Raw genomic sequence first — 21,882 nt, forward strand, 5'->3', positions numbered from 1 at the left:
TCTCACATAGGAATGATAAGCCATGTATCTTATCAGCTGCCCTAATTAACCGTAGTATTGCTATTAGAACGCCAGAGGCAGATATACAAGACTGAATTACTTTACCTTTAAACCTTCTCCAAAAGTAGTATTTGTTTTAATGTGGTGGATTTTTTATTTTTAAGACATATATATAAGAACATAAGAATGGCGCTCCTCCTTCTTAATAGGGTAGCTTGTAAGGAGTACTGGAAGCAAAGGATACATAGCTTCACCTAAAATAGGATTTTAAAATATCATTTATAAATTTATATTTGGCTTACAGAATGATTACTGTTTTAGTGGAAAAGCCACCAATTTTATAGTAGATACATGCTACTATTCTAAGACCATATTTCTTATATAAATTCCAAATGATATGCTACACCCAGATTTTAAAATGAATTCTTCACCTTCTTTAAGAAAAAGGAAATATAATGGGTAGAAATTTTTTGAATGTTTGAATGTCAGATGGTTCTATAGTTGAAAAGAAATTTACGGCTAAGCAATTGAATTTATTAATGAACGTCAGTAGGCACATTGTTCTTCATTGGGCTGATTTTGCCCATTGTTCTCCAGTAGTTATTAAATCAGACAAATTCTTACATAGATATGAACATCCAGCATTTATTACAACAAAGTTTCAACGTGCTGTTATTTGTTACAGGTAATCTTTGGTAAATCTAGCTGTTCAGAATTTTCAAAGGAAGCCTATACAGCCGTAGTATATCATAACAGGTACTGAATTCAAATATTTCTTTCGAAGTTACTCCCTTCTCAGTGGCATTTTAAGCACTCACGTTAGTGTGTTTACCAAATGCTTTGCTGCACTGAATGTGCAAATTCAAGACAGCTGACATCAGAGTTATAATTTTCTGCCTGTAGATGCATATTCTCTATAGACATCAAATTTAGACTTTATATACAAAAGGTCTTTCATATCAAATTCTCTGACCCTTTCATTTTTATTATATTGTTATTGATTATCATTGTAGCCTCTGGTCCTTTGGACTTTCCCTGTTATTTTCCCCTTGACACTTTGTAGTTTTACTTAACTCTTTACTAAGCTTATAACCATTAGTTAAATTGGTGGTATTCTCAACATCTAATAATACTTTGATTTAGTGCCCTTCCATTTTACTTCTTTGAGAAATTCTTAACTTTGGATAACTTTTAATCTCTGCTTTCTTTTCTTTTCTTTTCTTTTCTTTTCTTTTCTTTTCTTTTCTTTGCCTTCTCTTCTCTTCTCTTCTCTTCTCTTCTCTTCTCTTCTCTTCTCTTCTCTTCTCTTCTCTTCTCTTCTCTTTTTTGTTTTTGTTTTGATTACTGAATGCTATTGGAGAAAAATCACAAAATTGTACCGATCAGGACTATCACAAATTGACGTTATTTTATCTGTATGATGGGACTGCAGTAATTCATTTTACTTTATTTTCTTTTTGGCCCCACCATTCTTTGGTAATCTTCTTGTCATCGCTTTTTTTACCCTCTGTCATTTGGCAGGAGATATTTTAAGCCTTTCTTCTTCTTTCTCTAGCTCCTACTTATTTTTTTTTTTGCCTTACTCTTAGCGTTCCTACTTTATTAAGTGGTTTCAGACCATCCAACTTGAGAACCATCCACTTGTCTACTCTTCACCTCTGATTATCTCTGCATGGATCTGCCTTTCCTTCTGGTTCAAGGGCAGTCAGAGCCCGAACCTGGCTCAGTGTGAGTCTTTCATCTCTGCTTTCTACCAGTCTCATTCTTCCTCTTCCAGAGTGCGACTCCATCAGTTAGTTAACCCTTCTCTTGTACCATCAGTCCCCACTTCCCTGGCTCCATCTGTTACTGTCAAAAAGAAACTTAAGTCTCCTATACTTAAAAAACAAAACAAAAACTTCTCTTCAGTGTTGTTGTGTAGCATGGTTTTTCCTTGCACTCTTTAAAACTTTATTGTTTCTCACCCTTTGTGACCCGCTCTCACTTTCCTCCCATCTCTTTGGACAGTTTATTTTTCTGTAGCAATTATTCTAATCTTTCTTTCTTTCTTTCTTTCTTTCTTTCTTTCTTTCTTTCTTTCCTTCCTTCCTTCCTTCCTTCCTTTTTTTTTTGAGAATAGATATTCCATACAAAACACTACAGTTTCACTCTTGACCCTCTTTTTCTACACTATACTCTCCATAAATAACCTTATATGTGTTTCTCAGAGTTACATTCAATGAAAATGTTACTGCTTTTATCTTTATGTGGATTGTTTCGCAACTTTTTATTTTTAGTCATAACCTTCTTTCCGAGGTGCAGACATATATTTTTAGTAGCCTAGTAAGCATGTTCTTTTGGCTGCCTTCTCAATTTCCATGTATTTATCCCCGATTCTCTTCTGGAAGCTATCTCTGTCTGATTATTTTTATTAACGGTACCATAATTCTTTTGACTCAAAATTTAAAACATCCTTGCTTTCCTTCTTCTTTTCTCTAATATCCAATCATCTTTTACATCTTGATGATTTTCTTTTTGCCTTATTGCTAAAGTATCCTGTTTCTGGGCTTTTCTTGGATCCCTTTTTCTATTATAATGCTGATTCCCTCTATTAATTCAACTCCTATTTGTTCTTTAAGGCCCACATCACATATCTCCTCCTAAATACAATTCCCTGATCCAAAACTTGAAGTAATCTGTTCAGCTCTGTTCTTGAAGCACTTAATCTTATATGCTATATGCTGTATACCAGGGGTTGACAAACATTTTCTGCGAAGGGCCCAGTAGTTTTGTTTTAGGCCTTGTGGGCCATACGGTCTCTGTTGCAATTACTGAACCCCGCTGTTGTAGTGCAAAAAGAGCCACAGACAATAAGTGAAGTTGCAAATGAATGGGCATGGCTGTCTTCCAATAACATTTTATTTATGGATGCTGAAATTTGAATTTCATGTAATATTTCAAGTGAAATGTTATTCTTTTGATTTTTTTAACTACTTAAAAATATAAAAATCATTCTTAGTCTGTAGGGCTATACAAAACCATTCAGTGGACTGGATTTGACCTGTAGCCATAATTTGCCAACCCCTGCTTTATAGCATTGCTATTGATATATGTGTGTCTTATTTATATTTCTACTAAATTATATATTTTTGAGGGTAATTATTTTTTCATATCTTTAAAACCACCACAGAAATAATACAATACTTAAAAAGGTGAACAGTTAAAACGTACTTGTTGATGAATAACTCACAGATGCTTAATTTTCCATAAAAGCCTTCACATAGTATGATTTCAGAAAAGAAATGAATACTCAGTACTAGGAATGATATTGATGAAGAAGGTAGTAATTTCTTAAAGTATCTCAGTTTATAGCTAGATCTTTATTTTTGTTGCTCTCAGTATTCGTGGAATTAAAATGACAATACTCTCTAACACTATGAGGAAATTCAACTTTCTCATGATTTAGTGGTGATTAGCGAGGTCAATAATAAGATACATAGCATCTTTTATTCACCAAAATCATCAAATTCTCAGATGGCTACCATTACTTATCTTTCTTGGGGGTATTAAAATTTTCATTAACCTAATATTTCTGTGATCAGATCTACACTTTTAGTGTTTTTGAGACTTATTTGAAATGGAAAGATATTAGACTTATTAGCATGGGGGGGGACCCTAATTGGTGGGAAAGGTTTCACTTTTAATTAGTTGGAGCCATATGGTTTGGATATATTTTCTTTGAATGTAACTGAGAGATACTAGCTGAATATGGAAGGTTGGGATGCTAAGATTCTGTCCCTTTTAAATCATAAATCATAAATAGCAGCAATGCTTTTTTATAAAAATGCTCCTAGGGACCACTCTCAATGGATATTGAGGTGAAAATGCCATTGGTTAAGTCAAATATGATATTCGTTGTATTTGTGTAGTGGCTGGGAACACTTCTAAACTGTGAGACAAATGCAATTTATAGGTGTTCCCTGATTTTTTCTTTATTTTTTTTTCCTTTTTTCTGAGCAGTTAATACATTAGTCTATGTTTTAACATCTGTTTCTTTAGCAATGGAATAATTGATATAAGATATTCCATAGAGAGCCCAACTTGATACTAAGCTGTCTAGAGCTACTTGTTTTTTTTCTTTTTTGCAAAAAGATAATACAAATTAATCTTTAATATGAAGTCACTCCTATAATAGAAAAATGTTTTTTTATGGTATGGTTTTAAAATACATACTTACAAAAACTCCTGTTACTTTTCTATGTAATGCGTATCAGAATATAGAAGGCCTTGCCCTAGTCTCCTCATTTATACAGTTTCCCATCTAATGAAGATCTCGGCATCAAGGTGGTGATTATTAATGAATTTTCAAATCATAGGATCACTCAGCCCATTAATAAAAATGAGACGAGAAATTTCAGAAACAAAGACAACTCCCTCAACTGGAAGTAGGAGTTAGTTACATACAGTTTGGGAATAGAGAAAAATATTTTGTACTGGAAGAAAAATTGAGCATGAATTGTGAAATTAATTTAAAAATTACTCAAATATACAAATGCAGTAATTATTTATTTTGAACAAATTACTGACTATTGATCTGTTTTTTTTTTTTTTTTTTGTATGAAGGTCTCCTGATTTTCATGAAGAAATCAAGGTTAAACTCCCTGCTACTTTAACTGACCATCATCATTTGCTTTTTACTTTTTATCATGTTAGTTGTCAGCAAAAACAAAATACTCCTCTTGAAACTCCTGTTGGATATACAGTAAGTATATCTTTGTTTAATATTTAGCTTTTCAGTCTTAAAAGTAGTTTGAATGCTTGAGATGTAATTGGTGTTCATTATTGTTGAGTATTCCCTATTTGATTCCCCATATTGGTTAGGAAGAGTTCATCGTAATAAGAAAATACTCATTAATGCAATTAATTAACATGTATAAACACTTAGGTGTTGGTCCTGATTATTATGTGTTTATCAAACAGTACAGTATAAATATATTAATTTTAAGGGTTCTTCAGAAGAGAATGGTTTCAGTGTAAAATGATTAAAAGAGACCCTTAGCTATTAAAGCTCTTGGCTTTAATTAAAAGCAATTAAAACTCTTGAGTATTATTTGAAAATCATTATGATTGAATTGCAAACGTAAACCTGAGGTTTACGTGAGGTTTACGTAAACCTGAGATATCATGAAGGATATCATGATGTGCTATCACAACTTTGTCAGAAAAATCATGCTGCTACCCAAAAGAGAAAAATTAACAATTGACTCATTTTTTTGTCTATGAAATGGATTTTGCTAAATGTAAGCAAATAAATTCATGCTTTTTAGTTTTGTTGTCAGCATTCATATTCAACCAAACCTTTCCCTGTATACATTGACACTATTACCGCCATGTGTAATGGATTGACTTTGCGGCCTTTTTCTACTCCAGCTTTTTCTTGGATAGTAAGGAACTCTTTTGGCTTAAATATTGCATAGTTAATAATAATGTTTTGGGAATGCTCCTTAATAAAAATATTGTCAGGGAGGCTTTTCTTTAGAGGAATCATGAAACCTATTATTACTTAATTAAATCCCCTTGGTGTTTGGCGCTGTGAGACAAATTTGGCTCATTCCAAATTCTTAAAACAGATTTTCCAAGTACTTACTTTTGTAGCAAATGTATTTAACTTAATATTGTTTCCTTTTTAATTAAAAGTGGATACCAATGCTTCAGAATGGACGATTAAAGACTGGGCAGTTTTGCCTACCAGTTTCACTGGAAAAACCACCACAAGCTTATTCTGTACTATCTCCTGAGGTCAGTATCTCTTATGGTGAAACTCTCCAGATGGAGTGAATGAGTTTTTTGCAGAAGTGTTTTTCTCAAACAAGACTTTGCTGTTCTATCTAGAAGTATGTAGATAATGAAGTAATAATATTATCTTGTACTATAGTTAAAATTACTCTATAGAATACTTAGAAGCTTTTAAAATAAGTATATTGATTTTAAAACCAAAATAATATGTGAAATATTAACTTAAAGAAAAGGCAAATTTGGAGAATTTTCATAACGTAACATAAGCTTTAAATAAGTAAGAACATTTCACTGAAAGTCTGGAGGAAAAAGAACAAACCAATTAATTTTTTAGAATCTTTTTGTAATTAATCATGTATGTGAAAAAAATTTTTAAAAATCATGTATGTGAAGATAAAGTAGCTACAAACTTGTAATACAAGAACCATTAGCAACTGTGATGATGACATATGTGACTTAAACAAAAACATTGGAAAAATCTCAATCAAGAATCAGTAGCCACTACTCAAAAACCAAAGTGCTTTTTGGGAGAACTGTTACATGATGATTATTAATATGAGTGCCTTGAATGTAACTGTTTGTATAGATTAGTCTGAAATATATCTTGGGAATGTTTTCCTGGTAGCATTTATTTTCAGAATAGAACTCAAAAAGTATTCATAGGGGCGCCTGGGTGGCTTAGTCACTTAAGCATCCGACTTCAGCTCAGGTCATGATCTTATAGTTCGTGAGTTTGAGTCCCGCATTGGACTCTGTCCTGACAGCTCAGAGCCTGGAGCCTGTTTCAGATTCTGTGTCTCCCCCTCTCTCTGCCCCTCCCCAACTCATGCTCTGTCTGTCTCTGTCAAAAATAAATAAAAACATTAAAAAAAATAAATACAAGTATTCACAAATACATTTGTATTGTTTTTGTTTAAAACACACACACACACACACACACACACACACACACACACACACACACACACACAAAGACAACAGAAGGCTACTGCTCTGATCTCCTTTCTTACTATTCTTTGTCACTGACTCTGCGCCAGACAGAGAGCACAGTGCCTTGGCTGTTCCTTCTATATGAAGAGCACATTCCCATTTCTGGCCCTTTGCACTTCCCTGTGCTGGTGGTGCACTTCCCTATGCTGGTGGTGGTGCCCCATCTCCAGGCCAGCTTCTTCATTTCATCCAGACATCCACTCAAATCCCACCTCTTCAGAGAAGGCGTCTCTGATAACTTTGTTTCAAATTGCAGCATCCAGCACTTTTTTATCCCTTTACTTTGATATGACTTCATAATATTTATCATTGACTTTATACTTCTTATATCTTTATCTATTTATTGTCTACAGAGTATAAATTCCAGGAAGTTAGGGACTTTGTCTTTCTTGTGCATTGCTGTATCTTCAAGTACTTAGAATAGTGCTTGGCTCATGATGGGCAGTCAATAAGTATTTTATTTTATTTTTTTAAATTTTTTTTTCAACGTTTTTTATTTATTTTTGGGACAGAGAGAGACAGAGCATGAGCGGGGGAGGGGCAGAGAGAGAGGGAGACACAGAATTGGAAACAGGCTCCAGGCTCCGAGCCATCAGCCCAGAGCCCGACGCGGGGCTCGAACTCACGGACTGCGAGATCGTGACCTGGCTGAAGTCGGACGCTTAACCGACTGCGCCACCCAGGCGCCCCAAGTATTTTATTTTTTAATGTTCGTTCATTTTTGAGAGAGAGAGAGAGAGGCAGAGAGGCAGGCAGAGCATGAGCAGGGAGGGGCAGAGACAGAGGGAGGCTGAAGCAGCCTCCAGACTCTGAGCTGTCAGCACAGAGCCCAACTCAGGGCTCAAACTCACAGACTGTGAGATCATGACCTGAGCCAAAGTCAGTTGCTTAACTGACTCAGCCACCCAAGCTCCCCAGTCAATAAGTATTTTTTAAATGAATGGATAAAGACAGTAGGAAAGAAATATGACTCCTTCCTTCCTCCTTGCCTTTCATCCCCTGCCAAATCTTTCATTCGATTTTCCAGGAACACATCTCCTCAGTAAAATAAGGTAGTCTTCTGCCAGGGGTAGCATTATATATTTCAAAAGGAAATATTTTAAAAGAAAATTGATTTTATGGAAATTATGTACTTATTCTTACTTAATTGATTTGCAAATACGAGGTCAACTTTCTAAAGGGAGATTGATGATTTTCTTCTAGCTACTATGCTGTGTATATACGCTCATATATAACATAAAGAATATGGTCATGGTTTGGATTTAACGATAGATGTATAGCTGATTGATATGTGATTAAGTGATCAAAACTTTTGTATTTTTTAATTACAGCATTAAAAGAACAGTATAGGGGCACCTGGGTGGCTCAGTCGGTTAAGCGTCCAACTCTAGATTTCGGCTTAGGTCATGATCTCATGGTTTCATGTGTTTGAGCCCCGTGTGGACTCTGAGCTGACAGCATGGAGCCTGCTTCAGATTCTCCCTCTTTCTCTGCCCCTTCCCTGCTCACAGTGTCTCTGTCTCTCTCAAAATAAATAATCTTAAAAACAATTATAAAAACAAAAACAGTATATATTCTTAGCTTTCTTATTATATTTAAAGAACAGTATAGGGGTGCCTGGGTGGCTCAGTCGTTATTATTATATTTAAAGAACAGTATAGGGGTGCCTGGGTGGCTCAGTCGGTTAAGCGTCTGACTTCGGCTCAGGTCATGATCTCACGGTCCGTGGGTTCAAGCCCCGCGTCGGGCTCTGTGCTGACAGCTCAGAGCCTGGAGCCCATTTCAGATTCTGTGTCTCCCTCTCTCTCTGCCCTTCCCCTGTTCATGCTCTGTCTCTCTCTGTCTCAAAAATAAATAAACGTTAAAAAAATTAAAAAAAAAAAAGAACAGTATGTATTGTTAGTTTTAGTGCTGAATTTAAACCAAGTGAGAGATCATTATTCAAACATTCAGGTTTTACAATCTTGCCATTTGAAACTACATGGATGGAACTAGAGGGTATTATGCGAGGCGAAATTAGAGAAGGACAAATATCATATGACTTCACTCATATGAGGACTTTAAGACACAGAGGACTTTGAACACAAGGGAAGGGAAGCAAAAATAATATCAAAACAGGGAGGGGACAAAACATAAGAGACTCTTAAACATGGAGAACAGAGGGTTACTGGAGAGGGGGATGGGCTAAATGGGTAAGGGTCATTAAGGAATCTAGTTCTGAAATCATTGCTGGAGTATAGCTAACTAACTTGGATGTAAATTTAAAAATAAAATAAATAAAAATAAAAAATAATTAAACATAAAATAAACAAACATTCAGCTTTTACAGATAATTGCTTCATGCAATTTTGTATCTACTTTCCTGGTTATGGTGGAGCTCTCTTTGATTCAGAAGGTCAGAGACCTTCCCAATATGTATTAACTTCAACTGGTTTTTGGGCCTTAGAATGTGAAGCTTGCCATCTAAGTTTACATAGTAATAAACAAATTTCTGTAACCAGCACACTATTACTTTATGATACTTGTCTCGATCATTTTCAATCATAAGGGGATCATTTTCTTTTTAAAATTGGGTAAAAAGGAAGGTAAATCTTTGTGTGGCTTTGTTTCATATCATTTGGGTTTTAACCTGTTTTCCCCTTTGAATTTTCATGTTTTTTTTCACTCCGAATCTGTAAGCGTTCTTCTCTGTCAGGACCACTGACTGCCTTTTATGTGAACAGTACTCATAGAGTGATGTAGTATACAACTTGCACAAAAATCACGATGCTCTTGACTCCTGCTGTTAGTTGATGAATCCTAAATCTGCATCTCTGCTCATCCATTTTTATTTGTCTAGTAAGTTAAAACGCTTATTGATACCTTTGCCAGGATATCTCAAACATAAAATGTCCAAAATTGTACTCATTTTTGTTGAATACTGTAGGAATCATGTTGAGAGAAAAGCCTAATCAATGAATGTGTTTCAACAGTGTTTGTTTATGGTATTATGGAGAATTTACCTCAGTTTGGTGTCATCAGGTTTCAGGATCAGTGTTTATTGAGGTCTAGATAACAAATTCATGCTTATAAAATTCATCGATTGATGCATGGGCACGCATGGCAATCTGTCACCAGATTTTTCTGTCCATGGGACTGTCGTACTCATCCTGGGGCACTCATTATAATCACCTGGACTTTTAAGACTTGGTTGAGGGGAACCTGGGTGGCTTAGTCAGTTGAGCATCCGACTCTTGATTTCAGCTTAAGTCATGATCTCATGGTCTTGAAATCAAGCCCCTCATGGGGCTCCGTGTTGGCCCTGGAGCCTGTTTGAGACTCTCTTTCTCCCTCTCCCTGTGCCCTTCCCTCTCTCCCTCTCTCTCTCTCTCTCAAAAAAAAAAAAAAAAAGAAAAAAAGGTTTGTTTGATTATTTTTGCCTGAAATATGTCACAATGAAACAATATACATACCCTTTAAAAATCTCATGAATTATATGTCTGAGTATTTAACTTACAAATATATTTGTGTAGGTATGCAAAAATCAACATTAGGGATGTTTTAAAACTCAGCAGTGTTTACACATATATGTGTAGTTAGGCTTTTCAATTTATTGGTTTTTTATTTAATAAAATAATAAACACTCATGAATCTACTACCTAATCCAGAGCTAGAACAGTGATAATAATTCACATCATTTATGTACTTGTCCCCTATTCCACATAAGAATAACCTGTAATTATAAAAATACTAGTCTTTAAAAAAACTGTGGTAAAATATACATAAAAAGTTACCATTTTAACCATTTTTTTTAAAGTGCATTCATGTTGTTTTGAAAACTAGCCTCTTTTTCTTTTTTTTTAAGTTTATTTATTTGTTTTGAGAGAGAAAGAGAGCACATGCTGGGGAGCGGCAGAGAGAGGGAGGGACCGAATCCCAAGCAGGCCCCTGCACCATCAGTGCAGAGTCCTGTGCGGGGCTTGAAATTACAAACTGTGAGATCATGACCTGAGCCAAGCTCAAGAGTTGAACACTTAACTGACTATGCCACCCAGGCACCCCTGAAAACTGGCCTCTTAAAAACAACTTTTTTTTGAGAGAGAGAGAATAAGAGAGCGCAAGTACACAAGTGGAGGACGGGCAGAGGGAGAGGAAGAGAGAGAATCTCAAGCAGGCTCCTTGCCCAGTTTATAGCCCAGTGCGGGCTTGAACTCCCAAACCGTGAGATCATGACCTGAGCCGAAATCAAGAGTCAGACGCTTAACTGACTGAATCACCCAGGCACCCCTTAAAACTACTTTTAAAAAAATGTTTACTTATTTGAGAGAGAGTGCATGTGAGCACTGGAGGGGCAGAGAGAGGGAGAGAGAGAGAGAGAGAGAGAGAGAGAGAGTCAGTCTCAGGCAGTCTCCATACTCCGCGCAGAGCCTAACACAGGGCTCAGTCCCAAGGCCATGAGTGAGATCATGACCTGACCTGAAATCAAGAATCAGACACTTAACTGACTGAGCTGCCCAGGCACCCCTTAAACCTACTTTATAACTGAGGTATATGTGTATTTAGAGAATACATTTTACTTTGCTTATATTTTGAATTTAATGAAAAGGTTATTATGCTGTATAGAATCCTCTGGAACTTGCTTTTTTCATTCAGCATGATATTGCCAAGCTTTAGTGTTTCTTTATGATCATATATGATGTTTATATATTTTGCTGGCATTTCACTGTACTTAGAATATAATCTAGATTTGTATTCCATGACCTCCAAATCTCTGAATGATCTGAGCTTTTCTGTCTCTTTAACATCACCTTCTACCATCACTGAGCCCCTTCTTCTGTACTTATACCTTCTTCCAAATATTTTCCTGCTTCTAGGCCTTTGAATTTTCTCTTTCGTCTTCCTGAATTTCACATGGCTGGATTCTCTTCATTATCTGAATTTTATATAAAATAGCACTTCCTCAGAGAGGTCTGACTCCATGAATTTCCAGCCCTTTCCTCCACCACATTGTTGATACGCTCCATCATTTTTAATACAATTTTGTTTACTTAATACTTACCACTATCTGAAATTATCTTATTTATTTCCTTATTTTTCTCTATAAGAAATGGTGGGTAAGCTCCCTGAGAGCAGACATGTTTACAATGGAACTCTAGTACCCAGAAAACTGTGTAGAGACTTCAGTAAATATGTGTTGTTTGAATTCAGTATAAAAAAGTTGCAGGATTGTTGTTATTAGCAAAAACTAAAAAATGGAAATTTTGTTGAGACCAAAGTTTCCCGAAGTGATTAGTCATTTGGCAGTGATGAATATCTGCTGTGTTCTTTCCCCCACAGAAACATTGGCCATTTCTTTGAATCTTCCTCCTCCCACTCCCCCACAGGGGTAGGACAGGCATTTCACTGGCATGTGGAGAGAGAGGGCTCTGGGCTGTGAAATACAAACCTATTTGCCAGATCCAGCCATAGTCACTCCCATTCCAAAGCCTGAGTGCCATTTTGCAGTGAACCACCACCAACATGCAGTAAAGGATATAACCTAGCAAACTTTTATTTTTTTACTTTAAAAAAAAAAAAAAATTTTTTTTAATGTTTATTTATTTTTGAGAGACAGAGAGACAGAGCATGAGCGGGGGAGGGGCAGAGAGAGAGGGAGACACAGAATCCAAAGCAGGCTCCAGGCTCTGAGCTGTCAGCACAGAGCCCGACGCGGGGCTTGAACCCACAAACCGCGAGACCACAACCTGAGCCAAAGCCGGACGCTTAACCGACTGAGCCACCCAGGCGCCCCCCCTTAGCAAACTTTTAAAAAAGTATTTTTAATATCTCATTTGCCCGAGTTCCCTGGGTATCTCTAACCTAGGTTAGAGATTGACTAAATCTGTGACATCCTGAGTAACTCATTAGTTTTAACTACATTAGTTGAACGCACTTGATACATCTGTGTCCTCATTTTTATAAAGAGCACACCAGGTTGTATCAGGCATTGTCAGGACATGACATGTCAGCAGAGATGTATTTAAGTATTAACATGGAGGTAGACAGTGTATGACTGTGTAATATTTTTAATAAATATGTTTCTTTCTGAAAAGACGGAAAAAAATTATAGGACTATTGGTATCAGCAAAAAGGAAAGTTACATGGATCACCGAAGAGTTTAGTATCTTTTTTGAGAGTGGGGGGCAGAAGGAGAGGAAGAGAGAGAATCTTAAGCAGGCCCACAACCAGTGCAGAACCTGACTTAGGGCTTGATCCCATGAATGTGAGATCATAATCTGAGCTGAAATCAAGAGTCAGATGTTCAACCGACTGAGCCACCCAGGTGCCCCAAGAGTTTAATATTTAATTAAATTTTTGTACATCCATACAATGGCGCAGTAGTTAAGAAGAGTAATATGGATTTCAATATCCCAATAGGATGTTTATAATACAAATGTAAAAACAAACAGTATAATGACAACCAAACTCACATATCAGATACACATCAGTAATTTTGCGGGAAATAATTTGGAAAATACATATCAAGTTTACCAAGGTTAACTTTCAAAGGGTAAGGGATTGTGGAAGTTTTTATTGTTGTTTTAAATTTCATATACTTTTGAAAGGTAGTATATAGTTATTTTCAGGATTTCACTGTGGCCTCACCATTTATTAGTTGTGTAACCTCAGATAAGTTTCTTAATTTCTCTGTTATGGACTGAATTATGTCTCCCCAATCCCCACCTCATCTTCCCACTGCAAACCCCAAATTCATATGTAACCCCCAAATTCATATACAACCCCAATGTGATAGGTTTTGTAGATGAGACCGATGGGAGGCAATTAGGTTTAGATGAGTTTTAGATGAGGTCATGAGGGTGGGCCTCATGATTAGTGCCTTAAAAAGAAGAGACATCAGAATACTCTTTCTTTTGGCTATGTGAGGACACAGTGAGAAGGTGGTCGTCTGGAAGCTTGGAAGGGTTTTCACCGGAAACTGACCATGTTGCACCTTGATTTTGGGCTTCTAGTCTCCAGATTGTGAGAAAATAACTGTTGTTTTAGCCACACCAATGTATGATCTTTTGTTATGGCAGACTGAGCTGACTAAATATTCTCTGTGCCTGAATTTTCTCATCTGTAAGTTGAGAATAATTAATGCTTATAATAAAGGGCTATGTTGATGATAGTAGTCTGTAGAACATTTAGAATGGTGCCACATCAAAAGTGTTAAAGCAGTGTTTGCTACTATTATGGGATTCCTATTTGCTGCACTGCTTGTAAGAGTTTTAAGACAGCAGTTCTTACTTCACATGCATCAAAATCACCTGGAGAGTTTGTTGTAACACCAACTGTTAAACCTTACCCCACAGAGTTTCTGATGCAGGAGGTCTGGGTTGGGGCTTGATTATTTACATTTCTGACAAGTGCCCAGGTAATATTCATGCTGTTCATGCTCAGATCAGACTTTAAGAACCACTATTTTTAAAGCAGTATGTGTTCACATTTTATTTGTGTATTCTGTGTTTTTAAGCTGAAAGCAAATGTTTTGGGTTGAAAGAGCTAGTACTAATTTTTTGCTTTGAGCAGTTCCAATTTACCTTACCATCTTTCTTTTACAAAAGTTTCAAAACCTGTGTTACTTACCTCAGTAGAGACATTGCATTTCTTACCTACATAATGTTGAATTTTGTAAGAGGACTGATTTTAATTGGTTTTCGTTTCTACACATGGTAAAAAAAAGAAAATGCAACCATGGGAAAGAATCTCTAAAACATTTTTTCCCCTAAGACTTTCTGTTTTTGGTCATTTATTTCAAAGATATTTGTAATTCCTTGTTACAGCTTTTTATTTTCTAATGATGACTGCTTTAACATCCTTGTCAAATCTGTCCAACCTGTGTCATCTTAGTGTTTGTTGATTGCCTTTTCTCATTTGAGATTTTTCTGGTTCTTGGTATGATGCAAGATTTTTTATTCTAACCTGGACATCTTGGGTATTATTGTGATCTCAGATCTTATTTAAGCCTTCTGTTTTAGCAGTAGGGGGAGGCGCTATTGCCACATTCATGCCACAGGTAAAAGTCCACATTCCTCACTTTGCAGTGGGTTGAGGATGCTTATTGGATAGAGGTAGGATTTCAGGTTCCCCACTAGACCTGCGCAGATACCTCTCTATGCGAAGAGGAAGGGCACCTTGGTACTGCTCCTTCCTTGCTTGGATTCCACTGACACCCATTTGGAGGTGGTACTTGTTACCACCGGACTGAGACCGGGCTTTCCATCTCCGTCTTTTCTAATACCACCCAATGTGCTAAGGGAATCTGGGCACCTTATTACAGTCAGCCGAGGGTGGACGGACACCTGGGCTCTCTACTCAGCCTGTGGTGGCTGAGGGTGGGGTTGGGGGCAGTGGGGCTGCAACTTGTTTCCATGTGTTTGGCCAGAGTAGGGCAATTATTGGCTTTGATTAGAGAGAGCAGGCTCTTCTTGAAGCTTGTTTTTCTCTGCTTCTTTCGGCATTTCCGGGTTGCCATCTTCTCTAGGGGCTAGTCCAGGATCTGTGAAGCAATAATAAAACCAAGGAAACACTACTTTCTGTTTCCTCACATCCTGAGGTCACTAGCCATTTGCATTATCTCCACCTTTCAGCGTTTTGTGTATCATGTTCAGGGTTTTTAGCCGTACTTAGCAGGAGGAATAGAGAGAAGTAATGTACTGTCTTTTTAAAAATACTTTTTATGATCTAATTTAAATTAACATTCCTAGCAATTTACATCAAAAGAAAAGTTTTCTATTCCTTACAACAGAATTCTGTTGCTGTAAATATTTTACAGCTCCATTAAAACAAAATAGTAGTTTTCGTAAGAAAAAACCAGAATATTACAAACCATTAAGATATTGTAGATATGAATTTATTGACATGAAAAGCGATTCACAATGTGATATTTGAAAAATAGGTTTAAAATAATGTTTTATATTCTGTATTATGCATTATATATTGTACATATTTATGCAAAGGTAGGGTGCATATAAATATATGCACAGAGGAAGATTTAGAATGATATAAAAGGATATATCTTTGGGAAGATAGCATTTTGAGTGCATATTTTCTGCTTTTTTGCTCCTTGAGTCTTTTAATTCTCTTGTAGAAAACATAATTTTGTAATAAGAACAAAATGTAAGTTTTACATTTATTTACAGTGCATATAAATAGATTTCCATGGTATTTTTTTTCTCATTGAGGTGTTACAATTTTTGTTTTCAGAATATCTTATCAACTTAAGTATCTGTGATCATTAAATTTAATATCTTACAGGTTCCTCTACCTGGCATGAAATGGGTAGATAATCACAAAGGTGTTTTTAATGTGGAAGTTGTTGCTGTTTCATCTATCCATACACAAGTAAGTAAGTTTTAATAATTTATATGATCAATTTTCACTTGAATGATGAATAGAATATATTATCTAGTACTTAAGTCAGTTTTAGTACAGTTATCTGTTGTAAGAATTATGGGACTATATATCAGGAATGTAAGATTTAGAAGTTAACTTTTTAAAGGAATCAACAAAATGTCATTTAATATCAACACAAGCAAAATTTTTGCTTTTCAAAATGTCATCAACTTCATTTTGAACAATTAAGTGACTTTTTTTGTTAAGTTTCTGGTGTGTTGCAGAATTAGAGTTGAAAAACCATCATCCAACTCATTTTATTCCTCATAGACTCAGATAATTTAAGAGAAAGGGTTCTTAGGGATCATTTGCTCCATATTCCTCACTATAGATCTGAAATATACCAGGCTTTTCTCAAAGTCTGGTATGTTTACTCTTTCTCTAGCTGGAATACTTTGCTCCTGACATGCACTTCTTTTCAACAAGGCTTCTGCTTACCTTAGGCCTTTTCTGGAGACTTTTAAACATAGCAGCCCCATCATTCCATATCGTCTTAACCTGCACTTACTACTGCTTCTGGCTCTTACCTGTACTCTCTTGCACTTTTGCTTTCTTTCCTGTGTGTGTGTGTGTGTGTGTGTGTGTGTGTGTGTGTGTGTGTGGTACGTGTGTATGTATGTATACATATTTATGCATTTATTTATTGTTTCTTTCCCCATTAGGCTGTAAGCTCCATAAAGTCAGGGATGTTGTTACCTGTCAAGGAAAGAAACTTTCCTTCAAAGACCTTACAGTATAATAGGGGAAAATGTAAAAATAATTACAGTACAATAAAATTATGACTGTGTTAGATATATGAACGAAATCCTTTCAAGAGGAGAGTTGTCTGTTCTGCTGGGAACTGAGATACTGTATTGATAAGTAGGCATTTACCATACAGAGAGAGAGTGGGCTACTCAGTTGATAAAAAGCATGTGCAAAGAGATAGTAGTTTATTCAAGGACAGGCAAGTAATCTGGTGTGAATGTAATTTATAGTGCATGGGAAATCGTGATAGATGAGAATAGAAGACTAGGCTAGTTACAGATTGTGAAGGACTTTTAATGCTATAGAGTTGAGGGTCTAGGTAGATGGTGATTTCTAACCTAAATAGGAAACATCAGAGAAGTAAATTTGGTAGCATGCTAAGAGAGATTTGGGAGATAATCAAGATGCTTCTGGAGCTATAGTGAATTTATTTTTGAGCCTGTTGAGTTTGAAGTGCCTATGTACTTCAGATAAAAATATCCCAAGGCAGTTGTAATTAAGTTCGAGTTTAGCATTGAAGGTGACAGAATAAATGTGATAGCTGAAACTATACTGGTGAGTGTTTTTCCAGGGAGAAAATGTAAGAGTGAGAAGAGGCAAGTGTTGAAAATGGAATCCAACTTGAAAAGGGAGGGGGTGGTATATGGGGATTTCCAAGGCCACTTTCAAGTTCGGTGATTTTCTAGCAGAACTCACAGGACCCAGCATACAGCCATATTCATAGCTATGATTTATTTTAGTGAAAGATACAAAATAAAATCAGCTAAGGGAAAAGATGTCAAGTTCAGAGGAAACAAAGCACAAGCTTCCAAGAGTCCTTTCCCAGTGGTCACATAGGGTGAGTTGAAACAGCACATTTGAAATGTATACCAGGGAAGCTCATTCATTAGAGACTTAGTTCCCAGGGTTTTTACTGTAGGCTTGTAACATAGGTACCCGCTGGCTATCACATACCAGAATTCTTCATTACCATAAGGAAAACACATTTTCAGCATAAACCATATTGTCTGCCCAAACAATTTAGGTATGGTGAGCCATCATCCCCTAACAGTTGGAACTCTCTTGAAATCCAAGTTCTGAGATGCCAGCCAAGAGCCAACTGTGTAAGCTGTCCTTTCAAATGGTAGCAGTCTTAACCTTGCTAGTGAACTCTTTTCTGCAGTGAAATTGGGAAAAATAAGACAGAGCATTTCTATATTAAGTTTTAAAACAACAACAAAAAACAGTAGTAGATAGGTTTTATTTAGCAGTATACAGGTAGAACCCAGTAAAAGAATGGCTCCAGGAGAATTTTTCCTTTTCTGATACTGGATATGTTCTATGTTTCCTATAGTCCTTACTCTTTTGATAATGATTAAGATTGGTGTTCTAGTATACTGTTGAAATATATTCTTTCCCTTAATAGTATCCTAGTAAGTATAAAAATACAGTATTTTTCATGTTTTTTAAAGTCCTATAATCATTATTAGTTTTCTCCTTTTAGAGTTGATAGCATATTTATCTTTAACTCCTACCTTTGTTTTTTGGAGGCAGATACATGTGTTGTCTTAAGTGACAAAGAAGGATTTTAGGCAAATTATATAGATGATTTAGAATCTATAGAGTGTAGGGGAAGATAAAATGGAAGTATCTACTTTGTGGCATTCGGCATTCACAGTCCTGATGACTAATACTCAAGATTTTATAAATTTTTGTAATTCTGTAAGTTTCATCATGTATTATCTTTTTCAATTGAAGACAATAATGTTTCTTATGTTGTTGTTTTTTAAAAAATGTCTATTTTTGAGAAAGCAGAGATGAGCAGGGGAGGGACAGAGAGAGGGGGAGACAGAGAATCCCAAACAGCCTGCATGCTTTCAGCGCAGAGCTCAACGCAGGGCTTAAACTCATGAACTGCGAAATCATGACCCAAAAGTGAGAGTTGGAAGCTTGACTGACTGAGCCACCCAGATGCCCTTCTTAAGATGCTTTCATACTTTTTTTTTTTCAATACATGAAGTTTATTGTCAAATTGGTTTCCATACAACAGCCAGTGCTCATCCCAAAAGGTGCCCTCCTCAATACCCATCATCCACCCTCCCCTCCCTCCCACCCCCCCTCAACCCTCAGTTTGTTCTCAGTTTTTAACAGTCTCTTATGCTTTGGCTCTCTCCCACTCTAACCTCCTTTTTTTTGTTTTCCTTCCCCTCCCCCATGGTCTTCTGTTAAGTTTCTCAGGATCCACCTAAGAGTGAAACCATATGGTATCTGTCTTTCTCTGTATGGCTTATTTCACTTAGCATAACACTCTCCAGTTCGGATGTTTTCATACTTTGTTTATAGCTATGTGAAATGTACTGGAGAAATATATAGTTAGAACTCGGTAATTTTTTATTTAAAACATACACATCAAAATAGAACAATATTAGAACTATAAATGTGAATGAAGATTTTCAGCATTACTGTCTTCAAATTTATTTTCATTGTTAACTAAGTAAAAGTCTTCCCAGAGTTCCCACAGACTTTTGCTCACATCTCTTGGTCAGAACTGTACACATGGTTATGATGAGGCATAAAGCAGCTGAGAGAGCAAGCGCCTACCCTGGGACTGGGCACATGATTACTTTAAAATAAGACTGTAGTTCTGTTAGTGTAGAAGGAGGTTAAATAATAGCAGTCAGGATTTAGTCAGGAGATGGAAGCTGCCATTAATTTGAATGGGGACAATTTATATATAAATAATTGTTACCTGGGTTAAAGGTGATTCATTTCTAATGGGGTAAAAGAAAATTCTGTGATTGTAATGGAGATAGCAGTTGTAGAAAGTGATAAGGAAGGAACTTAGAAACCTGGAGGAGGATCCTGAAGGCTGCGAATCAGACCCCTGAGGAGGGAACACTACTGCTGCAGGAACACATTGCCTGCCTTGCTGTGGTGTGGAGGGCACCTGCTGAGGAGCAAAAAGAGCCACCTTGGCTGTTGTGAATGCTGCTGCCATGTCCCTCACCTCTGAGCCACAGCATTCACATCTGCTAGCCGCTGTCAGGAAACAAACTGGAGGAAGGAAGGCTGTTTCCTGCACCCTGTATTGTCAGAGCCAGACCACAGGCCAGCTGGCAAAGGAGAAACACAGTTTGAAGGGTCTAGCTCCACTGTTACAAAATGTGGCAAAGATGGTGGCTTTGGATGGAGCTGAGAGATAATAAATTAATAATGGGCACAGGCCATGCACTAACAGAGCTGCACAATAATTAAGTTCTAAAACAATTAGGCAGATTCACATTGGGGGAAAAAATCCTTAATTCATATCAGAGTTCTTGAGTACTCAATAGCATTCGAAATGGCCACTTTACAATGATAAATGAGAGCAGAGGTAGTGTTTAATTGGAAACAATGTCCATATATACTTGTGTACTTTTTGTATTACTGATTCATATGAGCTATTTTATTTTAGTGGTCCAAAGTTTGAGGAATATCCAGTTATAGTGCTTTTGTTCATTCTTTGTTTTAGGATCCTTATCTTGACAAGTTTTTTGCTCTGGTTAATGCTCTGGACGAACACATGTTCCCAGTCCGAATTGGAGACATGCGAATCATGGAAAATAACTTAGAAAATGAACTGAAGAGCAGTATTTCAGCACTGAATTCATCTCAGTTGGAACCAGTGGTCCGATTTCTTCATCTTCTGCTTGATAAACTGATACTTTTAGTTGTTAGACCTCCTGTCATTGCTGGCCAAATAGGTAATTTACTTATGTTTGGGGAATTATGAAATTTATAATTGTACATTTCTAACTTTTGCAGAAATAGAACCATGATTTACTGTTTGTTATCTGTAATGACTGTGTTTGATTTGGGGGAGGAAAAGATGGGGTGTTATTGTTTCTCATGCCAGAAAAGAGCTTTCTTTTTGTTTTCATAAAATGTGCCATATAGACCTCAACTCAGATTATGGAAACAAATTCATTTATTTATTCATTCGGCAAATATTAAGCATTTACTATGTGCCAGATACTGATAGGTTGTATCCAAGGCTTATTATTTCCTGATTTTAAGGATCTCACAGACCAGTTTGGAAAACAGGCAACTAGATAAATGATTTTGCATTTTACATGATATGTGCTCTATGTAGCCTACATTTTGACTCATTTGCTATCTTCTATTTAAAAATAGCTTTTTTCATCAACTCAAAATCTCTATATTCTCATTTTCTTCTGTGTTGTTCTGGAACTAGAGGTACTCCTGTTTCCCACTCTTTTTCCAAGAGTTATTCCTCTGCTTGTGCTAAGAGCTTCCACCCAAATCCTGCGGAGTAGTTGAGCTTGTAAGAAATTTCAGCTAACGGGTTATAAAAATTTTGTGTTAACTGGTTGCACAACGGAGAGGAATGTTCAGCAACTTGGGATTTTTTATCTTAGGGCAGACTTGTCAGTAGAGGTGATTCTTGGGTCAAACATTTTAAAGATGAGTAGGAGTCTGACAGTTAAATAACTAGTCCAGGGAGATGAAATAGTATGTGCATGGTATACAGGCAAATAAACTGGGAAATTTGGGGGGAATTGTAAGTAGTCACAAATTGGAGGGTTGGTGATTGGAAATGATATTGGTGGTGAGAGAGAGGAGATGGGCTCTTCCATGATGACACTTAGGGAACCGGGACTATTATTCTATAAGAAATCAATAGCTTTTGAAAGGTCTGGTCTTAATTAGGGAAGTAATGTGACCCAGTTTGACTGTTACAAAGATGAGTGTAGTGTGCTGCATGGAGATGGGTTGAAAGTGGGAAATCTGGAGACAGGAAGACGAATTAGGAATCTTACAGAATTTCATACAAAAAACTCTGAAGTCCTGCCAAAAAACAGGTGACAGTGAGATGAAGAAGAGGGGTAGGTCAAGAAATACTGAAGAGCAATTGTACAGAGTACTGTCAAAGGAGTCGTTCAAGATTTTAAGAAAAAAAATTAGCATTGTTCATTT

General features: G+C 36.5%; 1 protein-coding gene across 12 annotated transcripts in view; it reads left to right on the top strand.

Moving 5' to 3' along the window:
• DOCK7 (dedicator of cytokinesis 7) overlaps positions 1-21,882 on the top strand; it is a 224,801-nt gene that overhangs the window by 120,742 nt on the left and 82,177 nt on the right. For all 12 annotated transcript variants that reach the window (XM_019449048.2, XM_019449049.2, XM_019449050.2 and 9 more), the window contains exons 16-20: positions 686-756; positions 4,603-4,741; positions 5,677-5,778; positions 16,042-16,128; positions 20,417-20,648. In XM_019449048.2, coding sequence (XP_019304593.1) covers positions 686-756; positions 4,603-4,741; positions 5,677-5,778; positions 16,042-16,128; positions 20,417-20,648 — 631 coding nt within the window. The remainder of the gene's footprint in view (positions 1-685; positions 757-4,602; positions 4,742-5,676; positions 5,779-16,041; positions 16,129-20,416; positions 20,649-21,882) is intronic.

The sequence above is a fragment of the Panthera pardus genome, unplaced genomic scaffold (assembly GCF_024362965.1).
Source record: "Panthera pardus isolate Hobbes unplaced genomic scaffold, ASM2436296v1 HiC_scaffold_11, whole genome shotgun sequence".
In the NCBI taxonomy this organism is placed as follows: Eukaryota; Metazoa; Chordata; class Mammalia; order Carnivora; family Felidae; genus Panthera; species Panthera pardus.